Source organism: Gymnoscopelus microlampas (genome assembly GCF_963454915.1).
Source record: "Gymnoscopelus microlampas genome assembly, chromosome: 14".
Classification (NCBI taxonomy): domain Eukaryota; kingdom Metazoa; phylum Chordata; class Actinopteri; order Myctophiformes; family Myctophidae; genus Gymnoscopelus; species Gymnoscopelus microlampas.
In genome coordinates, this window is record NC_139951.1 from 39,843,042 (window position 1) to 39,870,844 (window position 27,803).

A 27,803-nucleotide genomic window follows, 5' to 3' on the forward strand; every position below is an offset into this window, starting at 1 on the left:
CATTCCTAAAATATTATAGGTGTTTTTAATTTCTGATTTTAGTTCTATCAGGGAAACTCACCCCTGGCAGGTGATAAGAAAGCGGCTTGCTAGCTCCTTATGCATTGAAGGAGGTATATGAGCTCAGTTCTGGGCTCTCCCTAGGCTGGCAGAGGGAGAGTAGCACCCAGGATTACATAGGCAATTGGCACCGGGTGAAAAAAATGGGTTACTAAATCGTAGGAAAAAAAATTGTGCCACACTCTTGTATGACAAAATAGGGCGTTATTTAATGAAAAAAACGTAACAAGTCAAAAATACAGAGATAGAAGCGGTTTCTGCTGCCCAACAGCCTGGATATATTTCTAAGACATGCTTGAGAGCATGCTGTGTGACTGAGGACCCAGCTGTGTGTACGTAAGAGACAGTCCCTGGCACCAAAACCCTCTGCTTGCAAGCTGCCAATGGTTTAAAGTAACTAAGTACATTTAGTCAAGTACTGTAATTAAGTACAATTTTGAGGTTTTTTTTTAAATTTACTGGCCAATGCTCAATACTTTTATTTCTACTCCACTACATCTCAGAGGCAAATATTTTACTTTCACTCCACTACAATTATTTGAAAACTTGAGTTACTAGTTACTTTGCAGATATACATTATTATATTATAAAACATACAAACAACAAACATACAAACCGATCTACAAGCTCACAACGCGTCGCGACGCGTTGTGAGCTTGTAGATCTTCTATTTTCAAACATTTTAGTACTTTTACTTTTGGTACTTTAAGTATATTTTGATGTCAATACTTTTGTACTTTTACTCAAGTAACGTTTTGAACACAGGCCTTTTTTTTTTACTTGTAACAGAGTATTTTTTATATTGTGGTATTACTACTTTTACTCAAGTGAAATATCTGAATACTTCTACCACCACTGGCATCCAGTGGTCTCATCTTCCAAAGGGGGGGGGGGCTCTCTCTCTCTCTCTCTCTCTCTCTCTCTCTCTCTCTCTCTCTCTCTCTCTCTCTCTCTCTCTCTCTCTCTCTCTCTCTCTCTCTCTCTCTGCTCTGAGTCCCCCTGCATTCCCCCTGTACTTCCTCCCTTCCTTCCTTACCGTCTCTTATCTGCAGCATTGGGTTGCCGGGTAGAGCTGGCCAGGCGTAGCCGCAGTGCACTCCACAGCCCCCGTATCTTTTAATGTCCCCCAACGGCTCACTAAATATCACTACCCTACACAACAAACACATTACTGTATGTACTCACACTCTACTCTCTCTCTCTCTCTCTCTCTCTCTCTCTCTCTCTCTCTCTCTCTCTCTCTCTCTCTCTCTCTCTATGTCTCTCTCTCTCTCCTCAGCTGTGGAACAACTACTTCCACCTGGCCGTGGCCTATCTTACCCAGGAGTCCTTGCAGCTGGAGAACTTCTCCAGCGACAAAAAAAACAAAATCTTTCACAAGTGAGTCCAATAACTGTTCCTACACACCCCTATACACACTGTAACTGTTCCTATACACACCCTATACACTGTAACTGTTCCTACACACCCCTATACACTGTAACTGTTCCTACACACCCCTATACACTGTAACTGTTCCTACACACCCCTATACACTGTAACTGTTCCTACACACCCCTATACACTGTAACTGTTCCTACACACCCCTATACACTGTAACTGTTCCTACACACCCCTATACACTGTAACTGTTCCTACACACCCCTATACACTGTAACTGTTCCTACACACCCCTATGCACTGTAACTGTTCCTACACACCCCTATGCACTGTAACTGTTCCTACACACCCCTATACACTGTAACTGTTCCTACACGCCCCTATACACTGTAACTGTTCCTACACACCCCCTATACACTGTAACTGTTCCTACACACCCCCTATACACTGTAACTGTTCCTACACACCCCCTATACACTGTAACTGTTCCTATACACACCCCTATGCACTGTAACTGTTCCTACACACCCCTATACACTGTAACTGTTCCTACACGCCCCTATACACTGTAACTGTTCCTACACACCCCCTATACACTGTAACTGTTCCTACACACCCCCTATACACTGTAACTGTTCCTATACACACCCCCTATACACTGTAACTGTTCCTATACACACCCCTATACACTGTAACTGTTCCTACACACCCCTATACACTGTAACTGTTCCTACACACCCCTATACACTGTAACTGTTCCTACATACCCCTATACACTGTCTGTAACTGTTCCTACACACCCCTATACACTGTCTGTAACTGTTCCTACACACCCCTATACACTGTAACTGTTCCTACACACCCCTATACACTGTAACTGTTCCTACACACCCCCTATACACTGTAACTGTTCCTACACACCCCTATACCAGTGGTTCTCAAACTTTTTCATGCCAAGGACCCCCAAAATGATATGTATTTGGCCGCGGACCCCCATCTCCAATATTTTGTTCCAGGGACCCCCAGAAGCAAAGATTTGAGTTACAAATGTTTGCATGAAAATATATATATTCAAAAGGTTTGCACACATTTTCACGATTTTTCAAAAATAGCAGATCTACAAGCTCATAGCGCGGCACTCTGTGCCGCGCTATGAGCTTGTATGTCTGCTATTTTTGAATAGCCAAAGTATAAAAGGTTAAAATTATTGTGAAGCTAGATTAACACATTTTGCTGGGTACCCCCTGGTACCCCTTTTTTCTGCATATAGCAGTGTTGATTTTGACAGCAAATTTTGATTCAGGTTTAGTCATAGTCTTTTGAATAGCATTCCATTTAGTTTTAGTCACATTTTAGCCATCTGAAAAGTTTTAGTTTTTGTCTAGTTTTAGTCGACTAAATATCATGACATTATAGTCGACTAAATCAACACCTGTTTTAGTCGACTATAATGTATTTTGGCAGGCCTTGATAGCGTCGTAATGGCTGATTTTACACTTGCAAGCTGAAAATAGCCGATCTACAAGCTCACAGCACGACACGTTGTGAGCTTGTAGATATGCTATTTTCAGAGCGCAACACCCGAGCTCTACTGGATCTCTTCACCACTCGTCCATCCCTAACATGTTAGTCTAGTTTTTATTTGTTGACGAAATTGTCAATCTATTTAGTCATAGTTTTAGTCATAATTTTAGTCAGCTTAGTTTTTATTTCGTTTTATGTAGTTTTCGTCAGTGAAAAAAGGTAGTCGACGAACATTTTTCGTCATAGTTTTAGTCGACGAAATCAACACTGGCGAGGGGTAAGCATAATGAAAACAAAACAATAGTGAAAATCACAGAAATGGAGAGTTGAGATAATGTCCATTTTCCACCGCTTTCATGCGTGTACTTGTCTTTGTTTTTGTGTCCTCTATTGTTGCGATTCTTGAACGTAAGCAAGCAGCTAGCGCCTATACGTTGTGACGTCGTTACATCGTTACCACGGCAACCAAAGCAGATAGATCGCGCAGGCAGGCTGGCTCTGGGTTGACGTTGTTTAAATCACTTTGAACACACATCAATCCGATCTGAGCACTTGCAAATGGCAGTGTGAACAGTCGCTACTAAAGATCAGATTTGAGAGTAAGTCGGATTTGACTGCAGTCTAAACAGGGCCTAAAGCTATCTATCTATCTACCTACTGTATCTACACACACACACACACACACACACACACACACACACACACACACACACACACACACACACACACACACACCATATCGGCCCTCCCCACACACCGTAACGAGACACACATTGATTCCAGTTAAAACTTTTAATACACGTTTGAAGGACCATGATAAATACACATTTTAATATGTTGTGAAAACTGAATGTCATGAAACCTTTAACAAAAGGATTGGTTGATTTATTTGAACGTTGTGTAAAAAGAAAGAGAAACACAACACAACGCATGCGGCAAAATAAACACGTCAAGGATAAGAAAACACAATAAAGTCGGAGACTTATTCCATTCCACTTCATTTCCATTGTGGTCCTTGGAAATAACAAAATAAATAAAACACAGGAAGGCCATCAGCTATAATTTGTCATAGGACCCAGGTAGGAGCACCGTATACGTGCATGATTCTTCTCTGCGGCAAAAAAACAAGACCCTTATCTCTTCTCATAGAAGGTGGCAACCCCCTATCCAACCCCCCCCCACCATATCCACATGCAAGTGGTCTTATCATAATGCATCACACACACACACACACACACACACACACACACACACACACACACACACACACACACACACAAACATGCAGAAATACAGAGAGCCCTGCTGGCTCCACTGTAGGCAGCACTAGACGCTGCCCCCCCCCCCTGCTTAACCCATTAATACCTGGAACGCATCTGTGTCACTTTTTGATTTGACCTAAAAAAAGCATTATTTTACACTTTGGCTACTCAAAAATCGAGAAAATGTGTGCAAATCTTTGAATATATATATTTTTAAAGCGAACATTTTTAACTCAAATCTTTGCTTCTGGGGGTCCCTGGAACAACATTTTGGGTGGTCCTTGACATGAAAAAAGTTTGAGAACCACTGATATTATAGCAACATAATAAGAAATAATAAAAAAACAGACATTTAAAGAATCCCCAGAAGCAAAGGTTTTAGTAAAAAATAATTGCTTTAAAAAACATATATATTCAAAGATTTGCACACATTTTCATGATTTCAAGCTTGTATATCTGCTATTTTTCAATAACCAAAATATTCAATAATGGCTATAGCTAAACTCTATAAAAATGACACCCGGATTGAAGGGCTTAACAAGGCTGTGCGTGTGTTCGTGCAGCCTTGGATGGGTCTCTCTCTCTGGGGAGGGAGACGTTGGAGCGTGCCTCATGCTCTCATGTGAAGTACAAGGCGAGTGTCAGGGATGCCGTCCCGGAATTCCATATCCAGGCTGCCTGCCTGCATGCATGCTGCTGTTCAGCCTGCTGCTCACAAATCCTTTCAAAGCATTTTCTGCAGCGGTTACACGTGTTGTTGCCGGGGGGATTTCTATCCCCTTCACTGTCTCTCTCAGACCTTCGCTATAGCTGAAGGGGCTGAAATGTACACCCGCCCCCCCCCCCCGCCTCTCGCCTCCCCCCGTCTGCCTCCCTGCATGTCAATCACTGAGATTAGCACTGCTGCAGCTCCTGGCTGCAACTATCCCTTATTTTCTCAGCAAGTTTTCTATCGATTACATTTATTTTATCGATGACGTTTCTTTTGGGGTTTTTGGTTTAAATCAACAAATCGATTGACCACTTCAGCCCTAAAGGTCATTACACACCGGCGATTATCGCTTTATCGCTCCGTGGAAGCTTGCATTGACTAAGGTTTTAAAAAATATATATATTATTTGCATGAAAAAAACGCCCCCGGTGTGTAAGGAGCTTCATTCTTTACGTTGTAAAGAACTCTAAGGTGGTAAATTGCAGAGCTTCATGAGCTGTGGTTTGTCATAGAGATGGGAGCATGGTTTTGTATTTCATCTGTCTGTGACAGATGAAATACAAATGGCTCTTCATCCGCGTTAGCGTTTTTACATCTGTCGATGGAGTCTCGCTCATGGAGCCAAAATGTGTAAATGTTTTTCCGGGCAGCAGAGACTATAGTGAGCCTCATCTTCATTTAGAGGAAATGTGCCCAGCTCATGTCACCACAGTGGATCTATCACACCACCACGCACTGACACTGTGCACGTTGCCCATTAGACTGTAAAAAGAAATGGACAAAGTTACGCCCATAGACTCTACGGACCGTAAATGAAGCCTATTTTTCAGCAATTTCAAACCCGCCATCTTTCTATATCGCGTCATATCCTATGCACACGGAAATGAATGCTATTGGTTGTGTAGCCACGCCACCAAGGTAGCCACGCCCCTCCTACAGCATACAGTACGGTACTTTATCATACATTTTCAAATAACTGGGACCATAATTTACCAAAACCCTTATCATGGTGATTGAAAGAAGACTTTAAACTAGCCACTGGAAGCATATAGTATTTATGACAGTGTTTATTAAGGTAATAAAATCAAGTCTAAAGTTCGGCCAAAACCCATCTGCTTGCATTGAGAGTTATTCCTTCTGACACCAGATCATATGAACTGTCACTTCCTATATAAACTCAATTTCAAAGGCGGATGCCTGGCCCTTGATGTTGCCCAAATGCTTTTATTGCAGGCCCTTACCAACACACGCGCGCGCACACACACACACGCACACGCACACGCACAGACACAGAGCCAAGGAAAAGACTGTCTCTCTATTTTGTGTGGAGCTGTTTTTCAAACACAACCAGGTAAACCGAAGAGCAAGAGAATGGTGGTCTCTCTATCTCTGTCTCTGTCTCTGTCTCTCTCTCTCTCTCTCTGTCTCTCACACCACCTGAGCCTCTCCTTCAACCTTCCCTGCACACTTTTTCCTCTTTCTCTATTCATTATACACCACAACCTGTGTGACATTGAGCTGCTGCTGCCACCACAGCTGTAGCTCTGCCTTCAGATGTCCGGCAGCACAGAGCAGAGGAGAGAGATACTGTAGCATGCAGGCCATTTAGCACACCCGCCTCACACAGTCGTCAGATTCTCTGTATAGTAGCTTTATAGTCATTCACCTGCAAATGTATTCCTGCGCTGTCTGTGTGTTAGGCTGCAGCCCGCCATCACAGAGTGCTGACAGGAGACATAACAGGGTTGTTTGTCCCTCCTCGGAATCAGAATCGGCTGTGTTGTCACAAAAAAAAAAGAAAAGTGGGTGAAATTCGTTTTTTGTGTGAGCTCCATCGTGTTTTTTTTTTCCCAGAAAGGAGAGCAAGGATAGAAAACAAAAAGACAAAGCAACACAATATATCTACATATATACACATGGCATATCCATCCGGTACGGTACAGCATTGGTTCTCCAGGGCCCCTTGGGGGGAGGGGGGCTACCAGGGGGTCCCCAGCAAAACTAGTTAATATGGTGTCACAATCATTTTAACCATATGTTATACTACTACATATGTTTCAAAAATAGCAGATATACAAGGCTATGAGCTTGTAGATCTGCTATTTTCGCCGCACAACACCGTCGTACGACAAGGTATAAATGAGGCTTCAGAGTTCAGACTTGTCACCATGTCTGAAGGCTTTGATCACAGCACATCTGCTCCTACATGCCATTGCGTCATGTCTCGATGGCTCTTTCTGTCCCTCTCCATTTCTCTTCTCTTCTCTTCTCTTTCGCTCTTCCTCCTCACTCACTCTCTCTCTCTCTCTCTCTTTCTCTCTCTCTCTCTCCTTCACCTCCACTCCTCCTCCCTCCTTTTGCAGCAGTCTGACATCTCTTCTCCTCTCCTCTGCTCTCCTCCACATGTCTGTATTTTTAGTTAACCACCTATTTTTGAGCGTGTCATTACAGCCGAAAACGTTTCCAAAATTCTCATGGTTCATTAGGGCTGTGAATCTCCTGCTATCTCACCATTCCATTCCATTCCATTCCATTCCATTCCGATTCTTGGGGTCACGATTCCATTTTTGGAAATTGTTAATCTATTTTGAATCGTTGATAATAAGAATCACGATTTTTATATGAATCTATTTTTTCTAACACCCCTATCGTTCCTGCATTTTCCAAAGATATCCAGTTTTTACCCAAACAAAGCAAGCTATCCACGAGCTCTCATCATGACGCGACGCGCCATGAGCTTGTAGATCAAGCGTGTAGACTCTCACCGTGGATTCACACCATCGTACGACAAAGTATAAAATAAGAGCCCCCCCCCCACACCAGTGTTGATTTTGACAGCAAATTTCAATTCAGTTTTAGTCATATCAATTTTTGTTTAGTTTTAGTTATATTTTAGTCAACTGAAATGTTTTACTTTTAGTCTAGTTTTAGTCGACTAAATAAAATGTACGGGCATTTTATTTACACACCATCACGGGCCGTGATGGTGTCGAAATAATTGCGACTCTGTGGTGCTGCGACGCGTTGGGAGCTTGTAGATCAACTCTTTTCGGTCTGTGACACCCGAGCGCACCCATGATGACTTGTCTTATTTAGTTCAACTGGATCTCTTCCCCACTAGTAGTCCCTCCCAAACATTTTAATCTAGTTTTCATTTGTTGACGAAATTGTCAGTATATTTAGTCAAACTTTTTGTCATCATAGCTTAGTCTTTATTTAGTTTTCGTCAGTGAAAAAAGCTAGTCGACGAACATTTTTCATCATAGTTGTAGTCGACGAAATTAACACTGCCCCACACACACACACCCACGCAGGCTGACAGATGTGTGTGTGTGTGTGTGTGTGTGTGTGTGTGTGTGTGTGTGTGTGTGTGTGTGTGTGTGTGTGTGTGTGTGTGTGTGTGTGTGTGTGTGTGTGTGTGTGTGCGTGCGTGCGTGCGTGCGTGCGTGCGGGGTGGGGGGAGGTCGGCGGTGACAGCTGACACAGTCATAGGTGGCAGTCAGTCCTCACTGGCTGCAGGGACTGTTGACGAGTCACCTTTCATCTGTCTCCCTGAGATGAGGACACCATGCCTCTCCTTCTCAATCATCCTGTGTGTGCGCGCGCACACACACACACACACACACACACACACACACACACACACCAACATACAGGCACAAAGGCGCACAGATCAAAGTGATCCCAAATGACTGTCCGAAGTAATAACTCTGGAATGGCATCTGCTGCAGCCGCCTCGGGTCATTTATTTAGAGCTTGAATGACAGTGCAGCAGTGGTGTACCCTTGTGTTTGTTAGAACACAGTGTCACCGTGCCGTGGTGTCCCTTTTAGCACAGATGACTTTACACTACAGCTACGGTCAAGTCTTTCAACATATTCGGGTGCTTTTGTTTCATCCCAGTGCAGTTTTAACCTCTATCTATCTATCACTCCATCCTGAGGCTGTAGTGGTAGAATTATACTCATTTATTATTATTATTTGTTTTTTAGATCTGCTATTTTATATTCTGCTATTAAAATAGGGTTTAGTGGTAAAGTCCCTGCCCACCACGTACCACAGAGGTTGGCCCGTGTTCGGGGGAGGGAAGCTGGGGAGGGGAGAGTGATATTATTGATCACTGTATGTACTCCTATATGGGCTGTGGGGAGGGGGGGGGCACCTGTCAGCAGGGAGTGGGGGCTCCTCACTGGCAAGTGAGTCAGTAGGATATGACAGCAGTGACAACACACAAATGTGTGTGGGGAGGAATTAATTGGCATTACGACTAAATTAGGGAGAAAAAAAGGGGGTAAAAAAATATTGTCTATCCCAAAAAAGGGGGGTAAAAATGGTTTAAGTTGTTAAAGGACCACTTCAACCATTTTCAACCTTGTCTTCATATAATTGGTCCTTGCTAATGGTCATTATAAGATGGCGCTGTTTCTGTCTACTCTGCTCTGCGTCTCATTGGTGGGTTATGGCCTACCAATGACATCATCGATGGGAATATTTCCGAGCTATTAGAATCTCTTCCTGGAAAGTTAGCACGCTGAAATAGAAGTCAGTGTTCTTGCAATTACAGTGTGTATATATATATATATATATATATATATATATATATATATATATATATATATATATATATATATATATATATATATCGTTGTGTCATTTTATAATGAGCATGACAGAGAGCCAGGTGACACTCCCCCTCCCCCCCTTATTAACCATTCAGCGAGGCTGCCCTTGATCCCTGTCACCGTATATTAAGTGAGTCTTGGTTAGAATATGGGATAAAACGTTATCGATCGGGACCTCTGGATCCTGTCAGGGGCTCCGTAATGCCACGGCGCACGTAGTGAGGCCGGAGAATGGCCATTAACGAGGGGTTGGGGGAGGTGGAGCGCTCCGGGAGTGCTTAATTCCCCAAACTTAAATCCTGCCTCTCAATCTCTCTCTCCCTCTGCATTACCTGTCCCCATAGTAACGCAGAAACACAGAGGTGTCAACGCGTACCCCCTTTTTGTGACCCCGTCAGAGCAGATACAGACGTCCCAGAGTCGGTCAGCTTGTTGCAGGGCGTTGTTAGATGTCACCTCGGACCACTCCAGTTCCACTGCTTTGTACCCTTGTGTCACACTCTCTCCCATTGCTGTCCTCCCCGGGTTCACTGTTTGTCCCTTGTTTGAGCAGGGCACAGCGTGCCGAGACGAGCAAAATATTTCGGGAAGCTTCCCCCCCCTCTCCTCTCCTCACCTCACCTCACCTCGTCTGCCGCACTGCGACGTTGTTTTGAGCTTGTAGATCGTCTATTTTCGGCGTGCAACATCTGCTAAGCAACTAAGTATAACTCTGGCGTTTTTTGCAGGTTCTAGTTGGGGCCTTTGTTCGGTACAGTAGGGAGAGACAGGAATCGTAGGCAGGGAAATGGTCCAGCTGGGCTGGAATCAAACCGGGGACTCGTGGTCAGGCATTAGAGTCCATGTGGTACGCACCCTAACCACTCGTCTATCAGGTCACTCAGGCTTCAAGATTGTAAAAAAAAAAAGAACGAAAATTGGGCTTAGTTTGTTTAAACTGTTCCTCATTTTGCCTGGGATCCACTGGAACCCCCTCAAGGACAACTAGGGGTCCCCGGACCTCACTTTGAGAAACAATGCGGTAAAAGCATCTATTCAAAGTAACCGTGTACACAAGACAGATTCTGCTCCGCTTTAGGTAATTGAAAAAGGTTTTCTTGTCACAATCTTTTGTCCCGGTTGTCAGGTGGACATTAAAGCGCTGTGTTCTGCTCAAGCAAACATGAGTTCACGGCTTGTTGGGTTTTGCTGTTTTGTGGACGATGGGGAATTCAGTATTTTTTGCACGTATTTTGAACCAAGACCCCAACACAAGAGGTCAGAAGGTTAAGACCTGCCTCTCGGATTTGGGTCATCATGAATTTGCATATGGTTTTTAACTTCATTTACCCGTTATCTCTGCTGTGTTGTTGACATTTCCTTACACACTTAATCCCTACAGAATATACTTTGTTGTACGACAAATTAAAGCTCAAAACGTGTTGCATTGCGGCGTCTTGTGAGCTTGTAGATCTGGTAATGTTTTAACATATTGCTTTTGAACACGCTCACCCAAATGCAACAGCGTCCAACAAAGTGCATAAAGTCACAGCAGTTGAGGTACTTCCATTATCATCCTTTTGAAGCATACAGTAGGTGGCCAGTGACTTTGACCAGTTTCACGTTCAAAACCTTTGCATCATGCATGTCACACAAACAGAATGTGGCACACAACACTAATGGTTTTCATCATGTGGATTGTGGAAGTTAAATGGTGGATTTGTGGATAGGAAAAAAACGTGTTGTATCAACAAAACACATCGCATTCTGTTTGTGTGACATGCATGATGCAAAGGTTTTGAAAGTGAAACTGTCACTGTCCACCTACTGTATGTCCGACACGTCAACGTCCCTTAAGAGTTGGGTTAAAGGCCCCCAAACCCCTATCATAGATTTCACTTTTCCTCTTCAGACTTTAAGTTATCCTTTCCGTAGCACAGCAACTGCTCATTTCCCTGAGCCATTGGCTCGCCCGTTAGATAGCATGTTATTTATACAGGTGCCATTTTTCACAGTTCTCTGTGCAATGTATGTATGTGATTTTACCTGTTCAATAAACACTTGTATGTCACTCTGAATAAGATTGTCTGCTAAATGCCTAAATTGCTGTAATTGTAACAATGACATCCATGTTTGTTTTGCGTTTCAGGTACCAGGACATGAGGAGACAGATTGGCTTTGAAATCAGGGATATGTGGTACAATCTAGGTAACGTACCCCACCTTCTCCTTCAAACAGTTACTTCTTCCACCACTGCATGCTAGCACCCGTCTACAGATTATTATTATTATTATTTTCTGGCTGAATTAATTCCCGCGACCGGGTCTCACTAATCAGACCTCCAGAAATACCCCCACGCTCATTAACACGTTAAAAAACGTGTTGCTTTCTGGATGTTCCATTTTGTTTGATCCTGTTCCCTCTAACCCATTAAAACCGGGAACGCGTATGTGTAACCACTTAAACCATTAATTTATACTTTGGCTATTCAAAAATAGCAGATATGTCGCGGCACCGACGAGCTTGTAGATCTGCTATTTTTGAAAGATCTTGAACATTTGTGCAAATCTTTGAATATATATATTTTTAAAGTGATCATTTGTAACTCAAATCTTTGCTTCTGCGGGTCCCTGGAACAAAATATTTGACAAACGTTCGCTTAAAAATATATATATTCAAAGATACATTTTCACGATTTTTCAAAAATAGCAGATCTACAAGCTCATAGCGCGACACTCAGTGCCGCGCTATGAACTTGTATATCTGCTACTTTTTTTAATAACCCAAATAAATCAAAAAATTAGACGGATGCGGACCAGGGTTGAAGGGGCTAAATGTTCTGGCTGTAATCACGCTGTCTTAACGCGGGGAACGAAAAAGCGTCTAAGAATAGACGGGCGAAGTGCTAATTGGTTTTTATGTTGACTCGTGTTCGAGGCCTCAGCGAGTCGTGTGACACAGGAGATTGTGGGGAGAGAGAGAGAGGACCATTGTGGGAAATGTTTGGTTGGTGTGTGTGTGTGTGTGTGTGTGTGTGTGTGTGCACCCACACGTTCCTTTTAGGTCGAAGTTGGGTCGCAACTTCCACTTACTCCAATTAGAGCTCTTCAGTTTAACCCATTAAAGACCTACAAATGTCTTCTAAATCCATTTTTTAAAACAGTTTTCTGAAAAACTGCTATATTGCTATATCAGTGGTTCTCAAACATTTTCATGTCAAGGACCCCCAAAATTATATTTATTTGACCGCCGACCCCATCTGAAAATATTTTTGTTCCAGGGACCCCTAGAAGCAAAGATTTGAGCTAAAACACTGATGCTGATATTCATTAGGCCACGGACCCTATTTGATAAGATTTGTATAAGTACTGTACACTGTACAATCCCCGGAGAGTGTACAAATGGAACCAAATGTACCCTTACGGGTCCATTTGGTTCCATTTGAGAGAGAGTGGTTCCAGCCAATAGGGTGCCAGAACATCTTGTTCTTTGGCAATGAAGGGATAAACTTGGTTCTACGTTTTCCTCCATTATCTCTGATAAAGAATTACAAATCTCTGTCCAATTATTATGTAGGGTCAATTTTATTTAACTTTTTATACTGAAACATTTGATTGCAAGTCATCAACCTCAGAGAGCGAGATTATACGCAGTTCATTTTATTATCTTAGTGTTTTAATGCCCAGTAAAAGGACAGCTCATACCTCACAGTACCTTGCTGTAGGGCATTGGTTCTCAAAGTGGGGTCCGGGGACCCCCAGGGGTACTTGAGGGGGTTCCAGGGGGTCCCCAGCTAAATGATGGATAGGAACCAAATGGACCCTTATGGGTCTGTAACTCAGAGAGTGTACAAATGGAACCAAATGGACCCTGACGGGTCCATTTGGTTCCATTTGTACACTCTCAGAGTTAAATTAACATTGATGTTACAATATAAATTGGGGTCCCAGGGATAGAAAGTCCATTAAATGGGGGTCCGTAGCCTTAATGCATGTCAAACTGGGGGTCCTTGATATCATTTTTTACGGCTAGAGCTGTAAAAATCATCTCTTATGGGGGTCCCTGGCTTATTTTATCACATAAAAATAAGTCCACATAAGTGTCAATTTGGGGGTCCTTGACATGAAAAAGTTTGAGAACCACTGCTGTAGGGGATAAAGTTTTAAGCATGTCTGTTTCATAAATGTTTAGTGTATTGATGTGTGTCTTTACTTCACATCTTGCTCTATCTTACACCAGGCCCACACAAGATCAAGTTCATCCCGGAGATGGTGGGTCCCATCCTGGAGATGACACTCGTCCCCGAGATCGAGCTGCGCAAAGCCACCATCCCCATCTTCTTCGACATGATGCAGTGCGAGTTCCACTTCACGTGCAGCTTCCAGCGGGTCGGTGTCACCATGGCGATCAGAATGACTTGGGTTGCCAGGCGTTGAGGCATAAGGGGGGTTCGCTGTGTGAAATTCGACTGGGCAGAGACTTCCGAAATTCCGATGTGCCTCCGTAACCGGTGCAGTTATATGACGTTATTTACATAATGAAATGCGGACCGTCAACTCAACTATAACTGTATAATATTGAATGCTATGCCTAACCTCTCCTAACCTTTTTTTTTAAAGTCATTATTGGGGCATTTACATTACTACCTCTTAGCAGCCGGGTGTCCAAAACATTTCAGAAACTTTTCAGGAATTGCTGTCTTCCAATATATCCAATGTACGTATTATCTAGTCACAAGCTGGTGACTAGATAAGGTTCAATATTTATAAAACCCACTGACACACTTAGGCAGTTTCACTTTCGAAACGTTAAACAAATTGCAGTGCTACAAGTTGTGGGCAACGATATGTTTCATTCTCCGGATAGGAGAGTGTAGAGAAGCGGGAAAACAAAAAAATATCCACGAATTCAAGGCTTCGTGGGTTGTGTAATTGATAGAAAATAAGACACAAAGTCTCCTTTGTGTCTCCTACCGGAACTGCTGCCGGCTTTCAAATTGATGATGAACTATCCCTTTAAAGACTTTTTTAAGGCGAGTTAATTACACATTATTCTGTGGTAATTGTAATGCTGGACCAGTAGCGAGCAGCAGAGTGCTGGGGTCCAGTGATAAATGACTGCTGATAGATAGCGTATCAGTTAGACCGCTGATAAGCATCATGCTGATAAGATGCATAGGATCACTATCACAAGGTCTTTATCTCAGTGGAAAGGAGAGGAAGAGTCACATTATAGTCACTGACCTGCATGATGTCTTGTTCCCATACATGGGCTTCTCACACCTTTTTACATTTCCAGGACGGCACTGCTTTTGCACTTTTTACTCAAGTAAGATTTTGATCACAGGCCTTTTACTTGTAGCTGTGTATTTGTATATTGTTTTATTGATACTTTTACTGAAGTAAAAACATCTGAGTACTTCCTCCACCAACTGGATGCAGACGAGAGATACACAGAGAGTGAGGGAGATATAAGAGAGAGGAGAGACGGCTTAGACCAGTGGTTCTCAAACTTTTTAATGTCAAGGACCCCCAAATTGATAAATATTTGATCGTGGACCCCCATTTGAAAATATGTTGTGCCAGGGACCCTCAGAAGCAAAGATTTGTGTTAAAAATGTTCAATATTTTAGAAAAATAGCAGATCTGCAAGCTCATACAGTATAGCGCGGCACTCTGATCTTGTATATCTGCTGTTTTTGAATAACCAATATATAAATGGATAAAGTAGATACAATGATTGTGATGCTATATTAACCACTTTTGCTGGGGACCCCTTGGAACCCCCCCAAGGACCCCTGGGGGTCCCCGGACCCCACTTTGAGAACCAATGGCTTAGACAACTTTAGTAAACTGGACATGAGTCGGGCTCTTTACTTGATTGCTTTTTTTCCCCCAAGCTCACAACGTGTCGCGTTGTGAGATTGTAGATCTGCTATTTTTTGTCTAAAGTTCCTCACAGAATATGGATACAGGCCAGGGAGTTCAAGTGGTTAAGTCAATAAATCAGAGTACTGGATGCTGTGATACAGAAACACAGCGAGTGTGAGAGAAGAGAGAGAGAAGAGAAGAGAGAGAGACGGCGTTAATGAATTGAAAAATTAGCCGGGGCTGATTATTTACGGCTGCTCTGTCTAATTGCAGTTTGAGAACGAGATCATCACCAAGCTGGATCACGAGGTGGAGGGGGGCCGCGGAGACGAGCAGTACAAAGTTCTCTTTCAGAAAATGTAAGTGCTGATTAACCCATTAAAGACCTGAGGTTCGATTCTACAAAATGTCTTCTAACAGTTTTCTGAAAAAAACGTATGTTGCTATATGAGTGTTGCTCACATCCTTTTTCATATGAAGGACCCCTAAAATTATATGTATTTGGTCCGCGGACCCCATCTGAAAATATTTCGTTCCAGGGACCCCCCAGAAGCAAAGATTTTAGTTAAAATGTTTCGCTTTGAAAATATTATTCAAAGATTTGCACACATTTTCACGATTTTTCAAAAATAGCAGATCTACAAGCTCATAGCGCGGCACTCGGTGCCGCGCTATGAGCTTGTATATCTGCTATTTTTTTTAATAGCCAAAGTATAAAATAATGGTTAAAAGTGGTTAAAATATTGCTATAAAATGCTAAAAAATGACACGGGACGCTTTCCCCGGTTTTAAGGGGTTAATGGCCTGGATTACCGCCTGAGCCGCTGACAAGTTAGATAATGCTAATTGCGACATGAGAAGAACGAGGCAAAAATAATCACAGTGTGGCACCCATGATCACAACACCTCCACATGCTCTCAAGCTCTCAGTCAAATGCCAGCATGCTCTGTTTGGCTCAATGTGTTTTTTTTTCTTCCTGTGTGTGTGTGTGTGTGTGTGTGTGTGTGTGTGTGTGTGTGTGTGTGTGTGTGTGTGTGTGTGTGTGTGTGTGTGTGTGTGTGTGTGTGTGTGTGTGCGCGTGTGCTTGTGCGTGCTTGTATTACTGTACTTGTGAGAGACAAAATGTCTGATAATAATACGACATCGACATTGTGAGGTCCTCACAAGTAAAACGCTTGTTTTATGATAATAATAATAATAATAATAAACTTTATTTGCATAGCACCTTTCATGACATGAAATGCAGCTCAAAGTGCTTTACAGAGCAAGAATAAAGCACAAGTGCTTTACGGGAAAGGTACAAATAATTTAACGAAGAATAAAAGAAAAGCAAAAGCATAAAGCAACATAAAGAAAAAAAATATATATATACTAGCAAAAAAGGCAGTGAATCAGGCAAAACAGTGAAGACATGAATAACGGCACAGATACTTAAAAATGGTTAAAAATGTACAGTATGGTTAAAACATTTTTAAGAGATAATTACAATCAGTGACGCTTTGAATTATTTTTATTTTTTTACTACTGTCCCATACCCTGCCAACAAACTGGCAAACTCACACGCATAGCGACGCATTGTGAGCTCGTAGATCTGCTGTTTTCAAAAGACTTTTATACACGACAAACTTTTGAAATGGGACATACTGTACATGCATACGTATATTTTGATGCCAATACTTTTGTATTCTTATTCAAGAATACCAGACTTTTACTTACGTAACAGAGTATTTCTACAGTCAAAAAAATAAGTCAGTACTTCTGTTCCACCACTGTGTTTTTTTTCTTGCCTCCCTCTCCCTGTGCGTATTGCAGCTTGCTGGAGCACTGCAGGAAGCACATGTACCTGGCCAAGAGCGGCGAGAACTTCGTGACGCTGGTGGTGCGTCTGCTGGAGAGGCTGCTGGACTACCGGACCATCATGCACGACGAGAACAAAGAGAACCGCATGAGCTGCACCGTCAACGTGCTGGTAAGAACCAGTGTTGATTTTGACAGCAAATTTTGATTTAGTCATAGTCTTTGAATAAAGTTTTGTTTAGTTTTAGTCATATTTGAGTCATCTGAAATGTTTTAGTTTTAGTCTAGTTTTAGTCGACTAAATCTACAGTTGATTCAGTCGACTGAAATGGCATCGAAATGGCAGATTTTCACTTAGCAGCATGCCGAAAATAGCTGATCTACAAGCTCACAACGCGTCGCAGCGCGACGCGTTGTGAGCTTGTAGATCAGCTATTTTACCCGCGCGCAACCATGATGACTAGTCTTAGTTCTACTGGATCTCTTCTCCATTAGTCCCTCCCAAACATTTTTGTCTAGTTTTTATTTGTTGACGAAATTGTCATTATATTTAGTCATAGTTTTAATCATAATAGGTTAGTTTATATTTTCGTTTTTTATTTGGTTTTCGTCAGTGAAAAAAGGTAGTCGACGAACATTTTCCGTCATAGTTTTAGTCTATGAAATCAAATCTGTTAAGAACTGACACACGCCTTCTCATTTCAACAGCACAGGGGGGTGTTTTTTTACTAGGGTCAGACCTTTAGAGAGGCCCTTAGAGCCCTAATGCCTAACTTATGCTGCGATGTGTTCTGTGTGTGGGTCGTGAGCTTGTAGATCTCAGTTGAAAGATTAAAGTTCTGGCTAAACATTGTTTAAATGTAATTCTAATTTAGTTCAGTCCATCAATGGAGTTAAAATAGTATACTTTAAGTTCTTATTTAGCGGTATGACAATGAAAACTCATCCATTCAATCCGGAAACGCATCTCTGTCATTTTCTATGTCTTTGGCTATTCAAAAATAGCAGATCTACAAGCTCATAGCGCGGCACTCGGTGCTGTGCTATGAGCTTGTATATCTGCTATTTTTGAATAGCCAAAACATATCTAAAATGACACAGATGCGTTCCCGGATTGAACGGGTTAAAGCATTAAATATTAATGTCATATCATCATAAAAATCTTAGTGTTTTGGCAATTATTTGGGGGCCACCAGTGGGCTCTGGCCCACAGGTTGCAGATTGTGCTTCAGCACCGCCTAAAAATGAGCTAAAAACACCGGTACAACAACACCGCCAATACGCAGCAAGTAGCTATGAATACACACACACATACAAACACTTAGAATAATACAAACTGACGTGGGGATTGCTTGTGTCAATGCTTTGGACAGCCGTTATTGACAGGTCATTATAGAACACCGAGCCTGATTTACACACACTGGTGTGACACAGCAAAGATAGCAGATCCAATAGATAGCAAGCTCGCAATGTGTCAACAGTGCAATGCGTTTTGAGCTTGTAGATCTGCTGTTTTTGCCACTCACACACTTCAGTATTCCTGAGGCTTTACAAGCCCCCGCCGCAAGGCATTGTTTTTTATCACTGCAATCGGGCAGAAACTTTGTATCCCCACGTTTCAACTTTTTATGTTTTCTTTCGTAAATGAATGCAAGAGTGAGCACCGCGTTGTGAGCTTGTAGATCGGCTATTTTTCACTGTTTAAAAAATAAATTAGAATAAAAAGGAATGGATTTGGACATACACGGTTTGCGCCCGACAGCGACAATATGCAATTGCTGTCAATAAAAGTGGGACATAATACCGGGTGACACACCGCGCCGCCGACGAGACAATAAACGGACACCTTCCCCATGTCAGAATGCATTAAAGGGTATTATCTCCAAGAGACTCACCTGGGAGGCCCTCTCTTTTGTGAGATGACATTTCATCTGGGAACGGGGAAAAGGTCAATAGTCTGTACTGTTGGCTGCGTGCAGAGCCCAAAATAAATGGGTTGAAAAGGGGTGGGGGGGCCTGAGCTACCTGCGATTATATTCAACATTTAGTCTGACTGAGACATATTGACTGCGTTGCCATGCCAGGGCCTGTGGAAAAATTGACTTTTTTTACCGCAGTGCCCTGGAGAGACGTTTGATGTCTTACTACTGTGTAGCAGCAGCACAGAAAACTCTGGAGACTTCTTTTAAAGGGATAATTTGTTTTTGTACAAAAAAAAGTGTTAAATAGCTATATAGCTATATTCTGATTAGAGTTCTCAAATTCTGCCCGAACCCGACCCTACCCGATGTTTTCGGGCCAGGCCGAAATCGAGTTGCAACAACATTTTTAATCAGCCCTCTTTTTTTCCCATAGAACTTCTACAAGGAGATCGAGAGGGAGGAGATGTACATTCGGTAAGTTGTCTGTTTTTTTATGTGCATTCAATCTATATGGCAGTCATCTTGTATTTTGCAACATAGTAAGACGACAGCTGCGTTGCATGAATATGTTTAGGATAAAATTACGTCAACTAGTGGCCAGCGTTGCCAGATTTTGCGAGAGAAACAAGCGACAAGTGCTCTATGAAAATAAGCCAAAAATAAACTTTATTTTCTAACTGTTTTTGAGCAGTGGTTCTTTTTAAATTAATATGTATTTGGCAACCGACCCCCCCCATCTAGATTTTTGGAAAATAGTAGATGTGGTTTAAGTAGTTAAACAAAGTCTTGCCCCCCGCCCCACCCCCATTCAACGACTCCAAACCAAATCCTTTATTCCTCAGCCGAATCCCCGGAGATGTTTTTTATACAATGGCACAATGGAAGCAGGGGGCCAGACGTTTCCATCTCGGAAGGGTTTTAAGGGGCTGTCGAGAGGCGTCATTTTCTGTCAGAGTTAACTCTATGTATAAGGGCCCTCCAGCCGGGCAGCATGACCCATGAATCCTTTGTGCTGCCCCCCCCCCCCCCCCCCCACCTCCAGCTACCTGTACAAGCTGTGTGACCTCCACAAGGAGTGTGACAACTACACCGAGGCTGCCTACACCCTGCTGCTGCACGCCAAGCTGCTGAAGGTAGGCACGCACACACACACACACACACACACAGGTTTGTATTACTATACTTTACATCAGGGGTCTTCAACAGGGGGTCCGGGACCCCTAGGGGGTAATCAGAGTTACTACAGGGGGTCCGCCAAATATTTGTGTGATGGGAACTTTTTTTTTTACCGTAACCACTTGAACCCTAGCATCCCTTTTCCTGAGGAGGGCTTTAGCCAAAAAATAGCAGATCTAAAAGCTCACAACGCCTCGCGCTGCGAGGCGTTGTGAGCTTGCAGATCGGGCTATTTTTGGCAAAGAGGTATAGGTGTAGAGGGGAAAAAAAACAGACCAAGTAAACAAAAAAAGTTCAATCTGAAACAAAATGTTATACAACATAGAGGGGGTCCCTGCTTCATCTCTCTCTCAGCTAGGGGGTCCTTGGCCTGAAAACGTTGAAGACCCCTGCTTTACATCAACATCATACAAGCTCAGAACTTGTTGCATTGTGAACACAAATAGCTATTTTAGACATTTTAAACATGTGAAAGTCTGTGAGTCTGAGAGTGCCGCGCTATGAGCTTGTAGATCTGCTATTTTTGAAAAATATTTAGCAAATATTTGAATATATGTATTTTTTAAAACAAACATTTGAAACTCAGATCTTTGCTTCTGTAGGTCCCTGGAACAAAATGTTCACTTTTTTTTTTAAATAGAAGATTTACAAGCGCAGATCTACAATCTAAAATGACACACATATGTGTTCCCGGGTTAAAGGGTTAATAACTACAGTACATTGGATCCATTGGAACACAGATTTATTTTTTTATTTTTGAAAACCCGACAGCAACGACACGTACTGTACATATGAATTCCAGTGTGCAACAGGAACACAGTGTGCTTGGTAGAGAGACAGGCCCACCCTCCTCCTCCTCTAACCCTTTAAGACCTGAGGCGATTCTTTAAAAAAATCGAAATCCTAACATTTTTTTTTTTTTTAATCTAACAAAAAAGAATTCAAGATTTTTCAAAAATAGCAGATCTACAAGCTCATAGCGCGGCACTCGGTGCCGCGCTATGAGCTTGTATATCTGCTATTTTTGAATAGCCAAAGCAATCTAAAGTGACACAGATGCGTTCCAGGTCTTAATGGGCTAATCCCATAGTACCAGGAGAAGGGCGATGACCCCTTTGACAAGGCTAGAGAACAGCATCTTTTTTTTCTCTTTTCTTTTCTTTTCTTTACCTCGAAAAAAGGGCCGACCGATGGCAAAATGGCCCCCTATCTGATCCTGCTCTATGAAAGGCCTGAGGCTGATAAATAGAAAAATAAAAAACTAATAATGAAAAGCTGTGAGGTGAAGGCGTGCCATGTGAAAGTTACACGATGTTCAGACAGATATTCGCGGGAACATCAAGTGGCCCCTATTGTCAGTGTCTGGGACGAACTGGAGTCATTTGTACTGGAGTCATGATGGTGATGCCTCGCCAGATGCCTTTGCTTTGAGTTGGCAGGAAAGCTGGTCGCTGTGACACCTTTATAGAGCCTTCTTCCTTTGTATCTTTTGTATCAGGGCAAGGTTATTGTGGTTAACGAAAAGTAACTAAATAACAAAAAATAAAATTGAAAAAAACTTTCTGAACTGAAGAAAAAACTAACTGAAACTGTATTTTGTGGAAAAAAAGTTAAAATATGGAGGTTTCTGCCCAACAGCAACGACATAAACCCTATATACTCAGTAAAGAGCCCCCAGGGCGCTATACTAGATCTTCTCCTTTTTCCCCATCTGCACCAAATTTAGAAAAAGTATGGGTGCCAAGGTCAATACATTAACATAAATGTAAAAAAAAATGAGCTTGTAGGTCTGCTTGATTGTTTTGCAAATCTTTGAATATATATATGTTTTAAAGCGAACATTTTTAACTCTGATCTGTGCTCCTTGGGGTGCATGGAAAAACATATGTTGAGATGGGGTCCATGGCTAAATACATATCATTTTGGGGGTCCTTGACATGAAAAAGTTAGAGCACCACTGACTGACATTCTTTAGGGCCTGCTCCCTTGGTATCTATAGAAGTGTACAGTATGACTGCAGCGAGACAGATTGTGTTGTGACCCTCGCCTTCCACTGTGACATCCAACATGGATCGCATATTGTATATAGTACAGTACAGTATATGGCCGGGGTCTTCAACGACCCCCTAGCTGAGAGAGAGATGAAGCAGGACCCCCTTCTCTATATTGTATAACATTGTGTTTCAGATTAAAGTTTTTTTTTTACTTAGTCTGCTATTTTTTCCCTCTACACCTATAGCCTCTACAAGCGTTGAGAGCTTGTAGATCTGCTATTTTCGGCTAATGTTCCCCTCAGAAAAGGAATTCTAGGGTTCAAGTGGTTAATGTAAAAAAAACTAAATCCTATCACACAAAGATTTGGCGGACCCCCTATAGTAGCTCTGAGGAACCCCTAGGGGTCCCGGACCCCCTGTTGAAGACCCCTGGTATATGGTATCTCCTTGCTTGGATATCGTTGCTGTCGGAAAGAAACCTTGTATCTCAATTTTTTGGTGATTTTTTTGGGGGGTAAATTAATGTCCTACTTTAATGTACAAGAGTGTCACGCAAAAGCAGCAAAACTAGCCAGTCCACAAGCTCACAACACGACGCATCGCAACACGTCGTGAGCTTGTGGATCTGCTGTTTTTGCTATTTTTGGAAAATACCTTTAAGGTGAAAGTGTGTGTCTCTGGGTTTTATAAATATTGAACCGATGACAAGTATTAAAGAGCTTGTGACTAAATAATAACTGTCCATTGGAACACGTTTTTTTTTTCCATTTCCTTGAAAAGTAGCAGATTTGGACATATACAAGGTTTCAATATGCGACAATATGGTTGCTTGAATCTGGAATAAAAATAAATAAAAACGTCTTCTGAAAATGATACCGCATTGGTTGATCCAGGCTCGCGGTGGTGTTGCTGTCAAACCTTACGCTATGCTATATGCCACCATCCAAATAAAAATGTTAAAATGGCAACAACAAAAAAATACAAATAAAGTGCAGACACTGTACATTTCCCACTACCTGGGTTCCTGAAGCAGTACACAGATATTGGAGTGATTTCCCTTTTGGCTTTCATTCAAAAATCGCTTCTCACTCGCCTCTCATCCGTGTTTGCATAAAATAGCTGAACACTTTGCATTCAACTTATATATTTTTTCCCCCACACAGAAAATAGTCACCACAGCACTTGTCAAAAATTGTTGTTGTTGTTGTTCGTTGTGTTATTATTCTAAGTAACCCATTAAGACCGGGAACGCTTCTGTCATTTTTTGATTTGAGCTAAAGAAATGCATTATTTTACACTTTGGCTATTCAAAAATAGCAGATATACAAGCTCGTAGCGCGGGCACATTTTTTTTAACTCAAATATTTGCGTCCAAATTCATATAATTTTGGGGGTCCTTGACAATTATGAAAAAGTTTGAGAACCACTGATATTATAGCAACATACATTTTTTTTTAAACTGTTGGGACATTTGCAGAATCAGCTTCAGGTATTAATGGGTTAATTTCACCAATCTTCCGCCAGCTGTGGCGTGCCCATATGTTACAGTGCTCTCAGACAGAGACAGAGAGACACACACGCACACGCACACGCACACACACGCACACACATACAAAATTAGATTGATTTTATTCCATCACGGACCCCGGTCAAAGCCTTTCCTCTTCAATAAGCTGTGTCATGTGGTCTTTGCAAAGCGGTTCCCTTCCGTGAACGATGACTTGGCGTGATTCAGTGTAAGCGTCCAACCCGGCGTAGCGTGCGCGTCCCGTCCATCTTGTCATTCATTATTTTCATAAATAGGGAGCCTTGGGAGTGTGATAAGGCCTTCTTTGTAAAAAAGATGGTTGAATTATAAAAGCACTATATACATATAGGGCCGCTATAGTGATGTGTCAGCATTTTAACCCATTAATGCCGGGAACGCATCTGTCATTTTTTTTTCTTTGGCTATTAAAAAATAGCAGATCTACAAGCTCATAGCGTGGCACCGAGTGCCGTGCTATGAGCTTGTAGATCTGCTATTTTTGAAAAATCTTGAAAATGTGTGCAAATATTTGAATATAGATTATTTTTTCAAAAACTCAAATATTTGCTTCTGGGGGTCCCTGGAACAACATATTTTGAGATGGGGGTCCGTGGCCAAATACATAGCATTTTGGGGGTCCTTGACATGAAAAAAAGTTTGAGAACCACCATATAGCAAGTTTTTTCAAAAAACTGTTTAGAAGACATTTGTAGAATCCCCCAGAGGCAAAGAATTGAGTTAAAATATTAGCTTTAAAAAATATATATATTCAAATATTTGCACGCATTTTCACAATTTTTCAAAAATAGCAGATCTATGAGCTTGTAGATCTGCTATTTTTCCAAAAGCCAAAGAAATCAATAAAAATTACACAGATGCGTTCCCGGTCTTAATGGGTTAGAAAAGCTCGCTCTATCGACGCTGTCTGGATCACTGCATGGCCACTCCTGAATAAAATGGATCTCCTTTTATTTCTTAACCGCTTACGTGCCGCCGCGGGCCAAGAGCCGCCGCCGTGTAATAGAATCAATAGGCGAAGCCCGGGCGTCCGCCCCGACATTCTTTTCACGGCCGCGAAAGTGCAGAGCAATTACTTTTTATCACCCCCCCTCGTCCCCCCCATGTCATATGTAAATGTCCCCGGCTGTACCATTTACAGCGACATGGGGCGGTAACTCCCACAGCATACAATTGGTTCCATTTGTATTTGCTGTCTGAGTTAAATTAACACTCGGCGGTTGTATGTTGAGCGTGGAGGGCACAGTGGTGGAAGAAGTACTCGGATATTTGACTTAAGTAGAAGTAGCAATACCACAATATATTAAAATACTCTGTTATAAGTAAAAGGCCCTGTGTTCAAAATGTTACTTGAGTACCGGTAAGTACCAAAGTGTTGGCATCAAAATATACTTAAAGTACCAAAAGTAAACGTACTAAAACGTTTGAAAATAGCAGATCTACAAGCTCACAACACGTCGCATCGCGACGCGTTGTGAGCTTGTAGATCGGCTGTTTTCAAATAGCCTAGGTATAAAATAGGGCTAAAGTGGTTAATGTATGTTAATATAATAATTTATATCTGCAAAGTAACTAGTAACTAAAGTTTTCAAATAATTGTAGTGGAGTAATATTTGTCTCTGAGATGTAGTGGAGTAGAAGCAAAAGTACAGAAAACTGGAAATACTCCAGTAAAGTAAAAAAAAACACCTCAAAATTGTACTTACTTGAGTAAATGTACTTAGTTACTTAACACCACCGGTGGCGGGGCCGTCTTCGTGCCGTTCGCCCGCCTCGCGCTTGGATGTCAATTACGACACGGCGGTACGCCGGTAATGAATCAGGGCTGACAGGCCTCCGCTATAGTAGGAGGGTAAAAGGCGTCGGCCAATCAGAATGTCCGCCCTTCCTCGTTCGCCGAGCCGGGCCTTTATTTGCCAGCCACTCAGGATACTCATTATTCTCTGTGTGGCGTGGAAAAACACAGCAGGATGGAGTGAAGGCTCAGCAAATTTGAACCCTTTGAACCGCCTCTCGGTTCTCATATAGACAGCATTATACAGTATGAATAGAATCAAGAGAATCAAGACGGTTTTATTTTTTCACTAACTTATACGAGCACGAGCATTGAAATGTTGTTGGGATTGTTTTTTTGTGGAACATTCTAAATGTAGTAATATATTAACCCATTAAGACCTGGAACGCATCTGTGTCACTTTTTCATTTGAGCTAAAAAAGCATTATGTTACACTTTGGCACACATTTTCACGATTTTTCAAAAAATAGCAGATATACAAGCTCATAGCGCGGCACTCGGTGCCGCGCTATGAGCTTGTAGATCTGCTATTTTTGAAAAATCGTGAAAATGTGTGCAAATCTTTGAATATATATTGTTTAAAGCGAGCATTTTTAACTCTATTCTTTGCTTCTGGGGGTCCCTGGAATAAAACATTTTGAGTTGGGGGTCCGCGGCCAAATACATATCATTTTGGGGGTCCTTGACATGAAAAAGTTTGAGCACCAGAAAACTGTCGGGATATAGAAGACATGTGTAGAATCGGCCTCAGATCTTAATGGGTTAAGTAAGAGAAGAAATATATATGGTGAGAAAAAAAAATAGGATCTAAGCATTAGCTTATCAACGTGCAGCGGTTCCAGAAGTGTGCAGATAATGTGCATATACACTTATCTAACAGTGCAGGTAATGTGCATAAAGCTGTAGACATGTAATCAATAGCAGCAATGTCACACTCAATGTGCAAGGAGCATATACATAGAATGAGAGTCGAATGTGCAATGATAGATGCTTTATTTGTCCTTGGCGGAAATTCATTTTGCGCCCAGCAGCCACAAAAGTCACAACACATAAATACACGATACACAGACGGATCACACAATACGTTTACAATACTACACACAGCTCCTATAGAATAGAATAGGCCACCAGTCATAGTTCGAGAGGCATCACATATCACATTACAACGTTTTATGCGCAGAGCTGAGATAGGGCCTGTTTGTTCAGACGTTCCTATACTTGTGGGGACTGCTGCTCTACCCTCCTGTGCCACTGCCGCCCCGTGTATTATGTATGCTTAGTGCGATTCCCGTTCGGAAACATGTGTCAGTTCAGTGCGGGGCCGTTTCCTTGGCCCCCGGCGGTGCTGGCTGGCACTTGGAGTGTTCTTGAGAACCGTTGATCCGATCTACTTCACACACGACACACACACGCACTCCCTCAGGTCCTCAGCCACACACACACGCGCTCATGCAATTGTAGTCAATTGCATGAGCGCTTCTCCAGATATTACCAAGGACAGACATACGGACATGTATTCATGCATACATTTATACACACAGCACAGCAGGTATTCCTGAATGTATAGATACATAGTATACTGTATATTATGTAATAAATGTAAGTAAAGAGCATGTATATACAGTATATCGTTGCTGGGGGGAACCTTGTATGAAGTGACACGTGTAACCTTGTAGATCGACTATTTTCCCCTTCTTTTGTGCATGGGCACAAAGCAGGACATTAGTTTATGAAAAAAGTGTGAAACGTGGAGATACAAGGTTTTCTGCGACAGCAATGATATACTATATGCTCGGTTATAAATGTAAGTAAATAGCATACAGTATATACAGTATATATATATATATATATATATATATATATATATGCTCTTTGCTCTTGTTTTCTTGCAGAATCCAGTAGATATTGAAATGAATTATGGCTGTGCTTGCTGGCTGAATCAATAGTATGTGATGTGGTTTTGGTAACGGACATTAACAGTATGGAGGAGCTGCCAGTGGAGCTGCTCTGTCCTCTGGGGACACTCTGATGATTCACACACTGGGCAGCAAGCAAACATTAGCCAGGAAAAGTTTGTGTATCACCACCGTATTAATGTATAGACCGGTGGGATTTCTGAAATATGTGATTGTTAGAGGCATTTGGGGGTAAAAGTCGGGAACC

General features: G+C 42.1%; 1 protein-coding gene across 2 annotated transcripts in view; it reads left to right on the forward strand.

The window, feature by feature from the left end:
- The window catches only part of dock1 (dedicator of cytokinesis 1), a 480,313-nt gene that overhangs the window by 344,849 nt on the left and 107,661 nt on the right, over positions 1-27,803 (forward strand). For both annotated transcript variants that reach the window (XR_014602336.1, XM_084079253.1), the window contains exons 31-37: positions 1,340-1,440; positions 11,689-11,747; positions 13,779-13,927; positions 15,683-15,768; positions 17,223-17,379; positions 19,563-19,603; positions 20,172-20,262. Coding sequence is in view for 1 of the 2 variants with exons in the window: in XM_084079253.1 (XP_083935379.1) it covers positions 1,340-1,440; positions 11,689-11,747; positions 13,779-13,927; positions 15,683-15,768; positions 17,223-17,379; positions 19,563-19,603; positions 20,172-20,262 (684 nt within the window). In the remaining variant the exon portion in view is untranslated. The remainder of the gene's footprint in view (positions 1-1,339; positions 1,441-11,688; positions 11,748-13,778; positions 13,928-15,682; positions 15,769-17,222; positions 17,380-19,562; positions 19,604-20,171; positions 20,263-27,803) is intronic.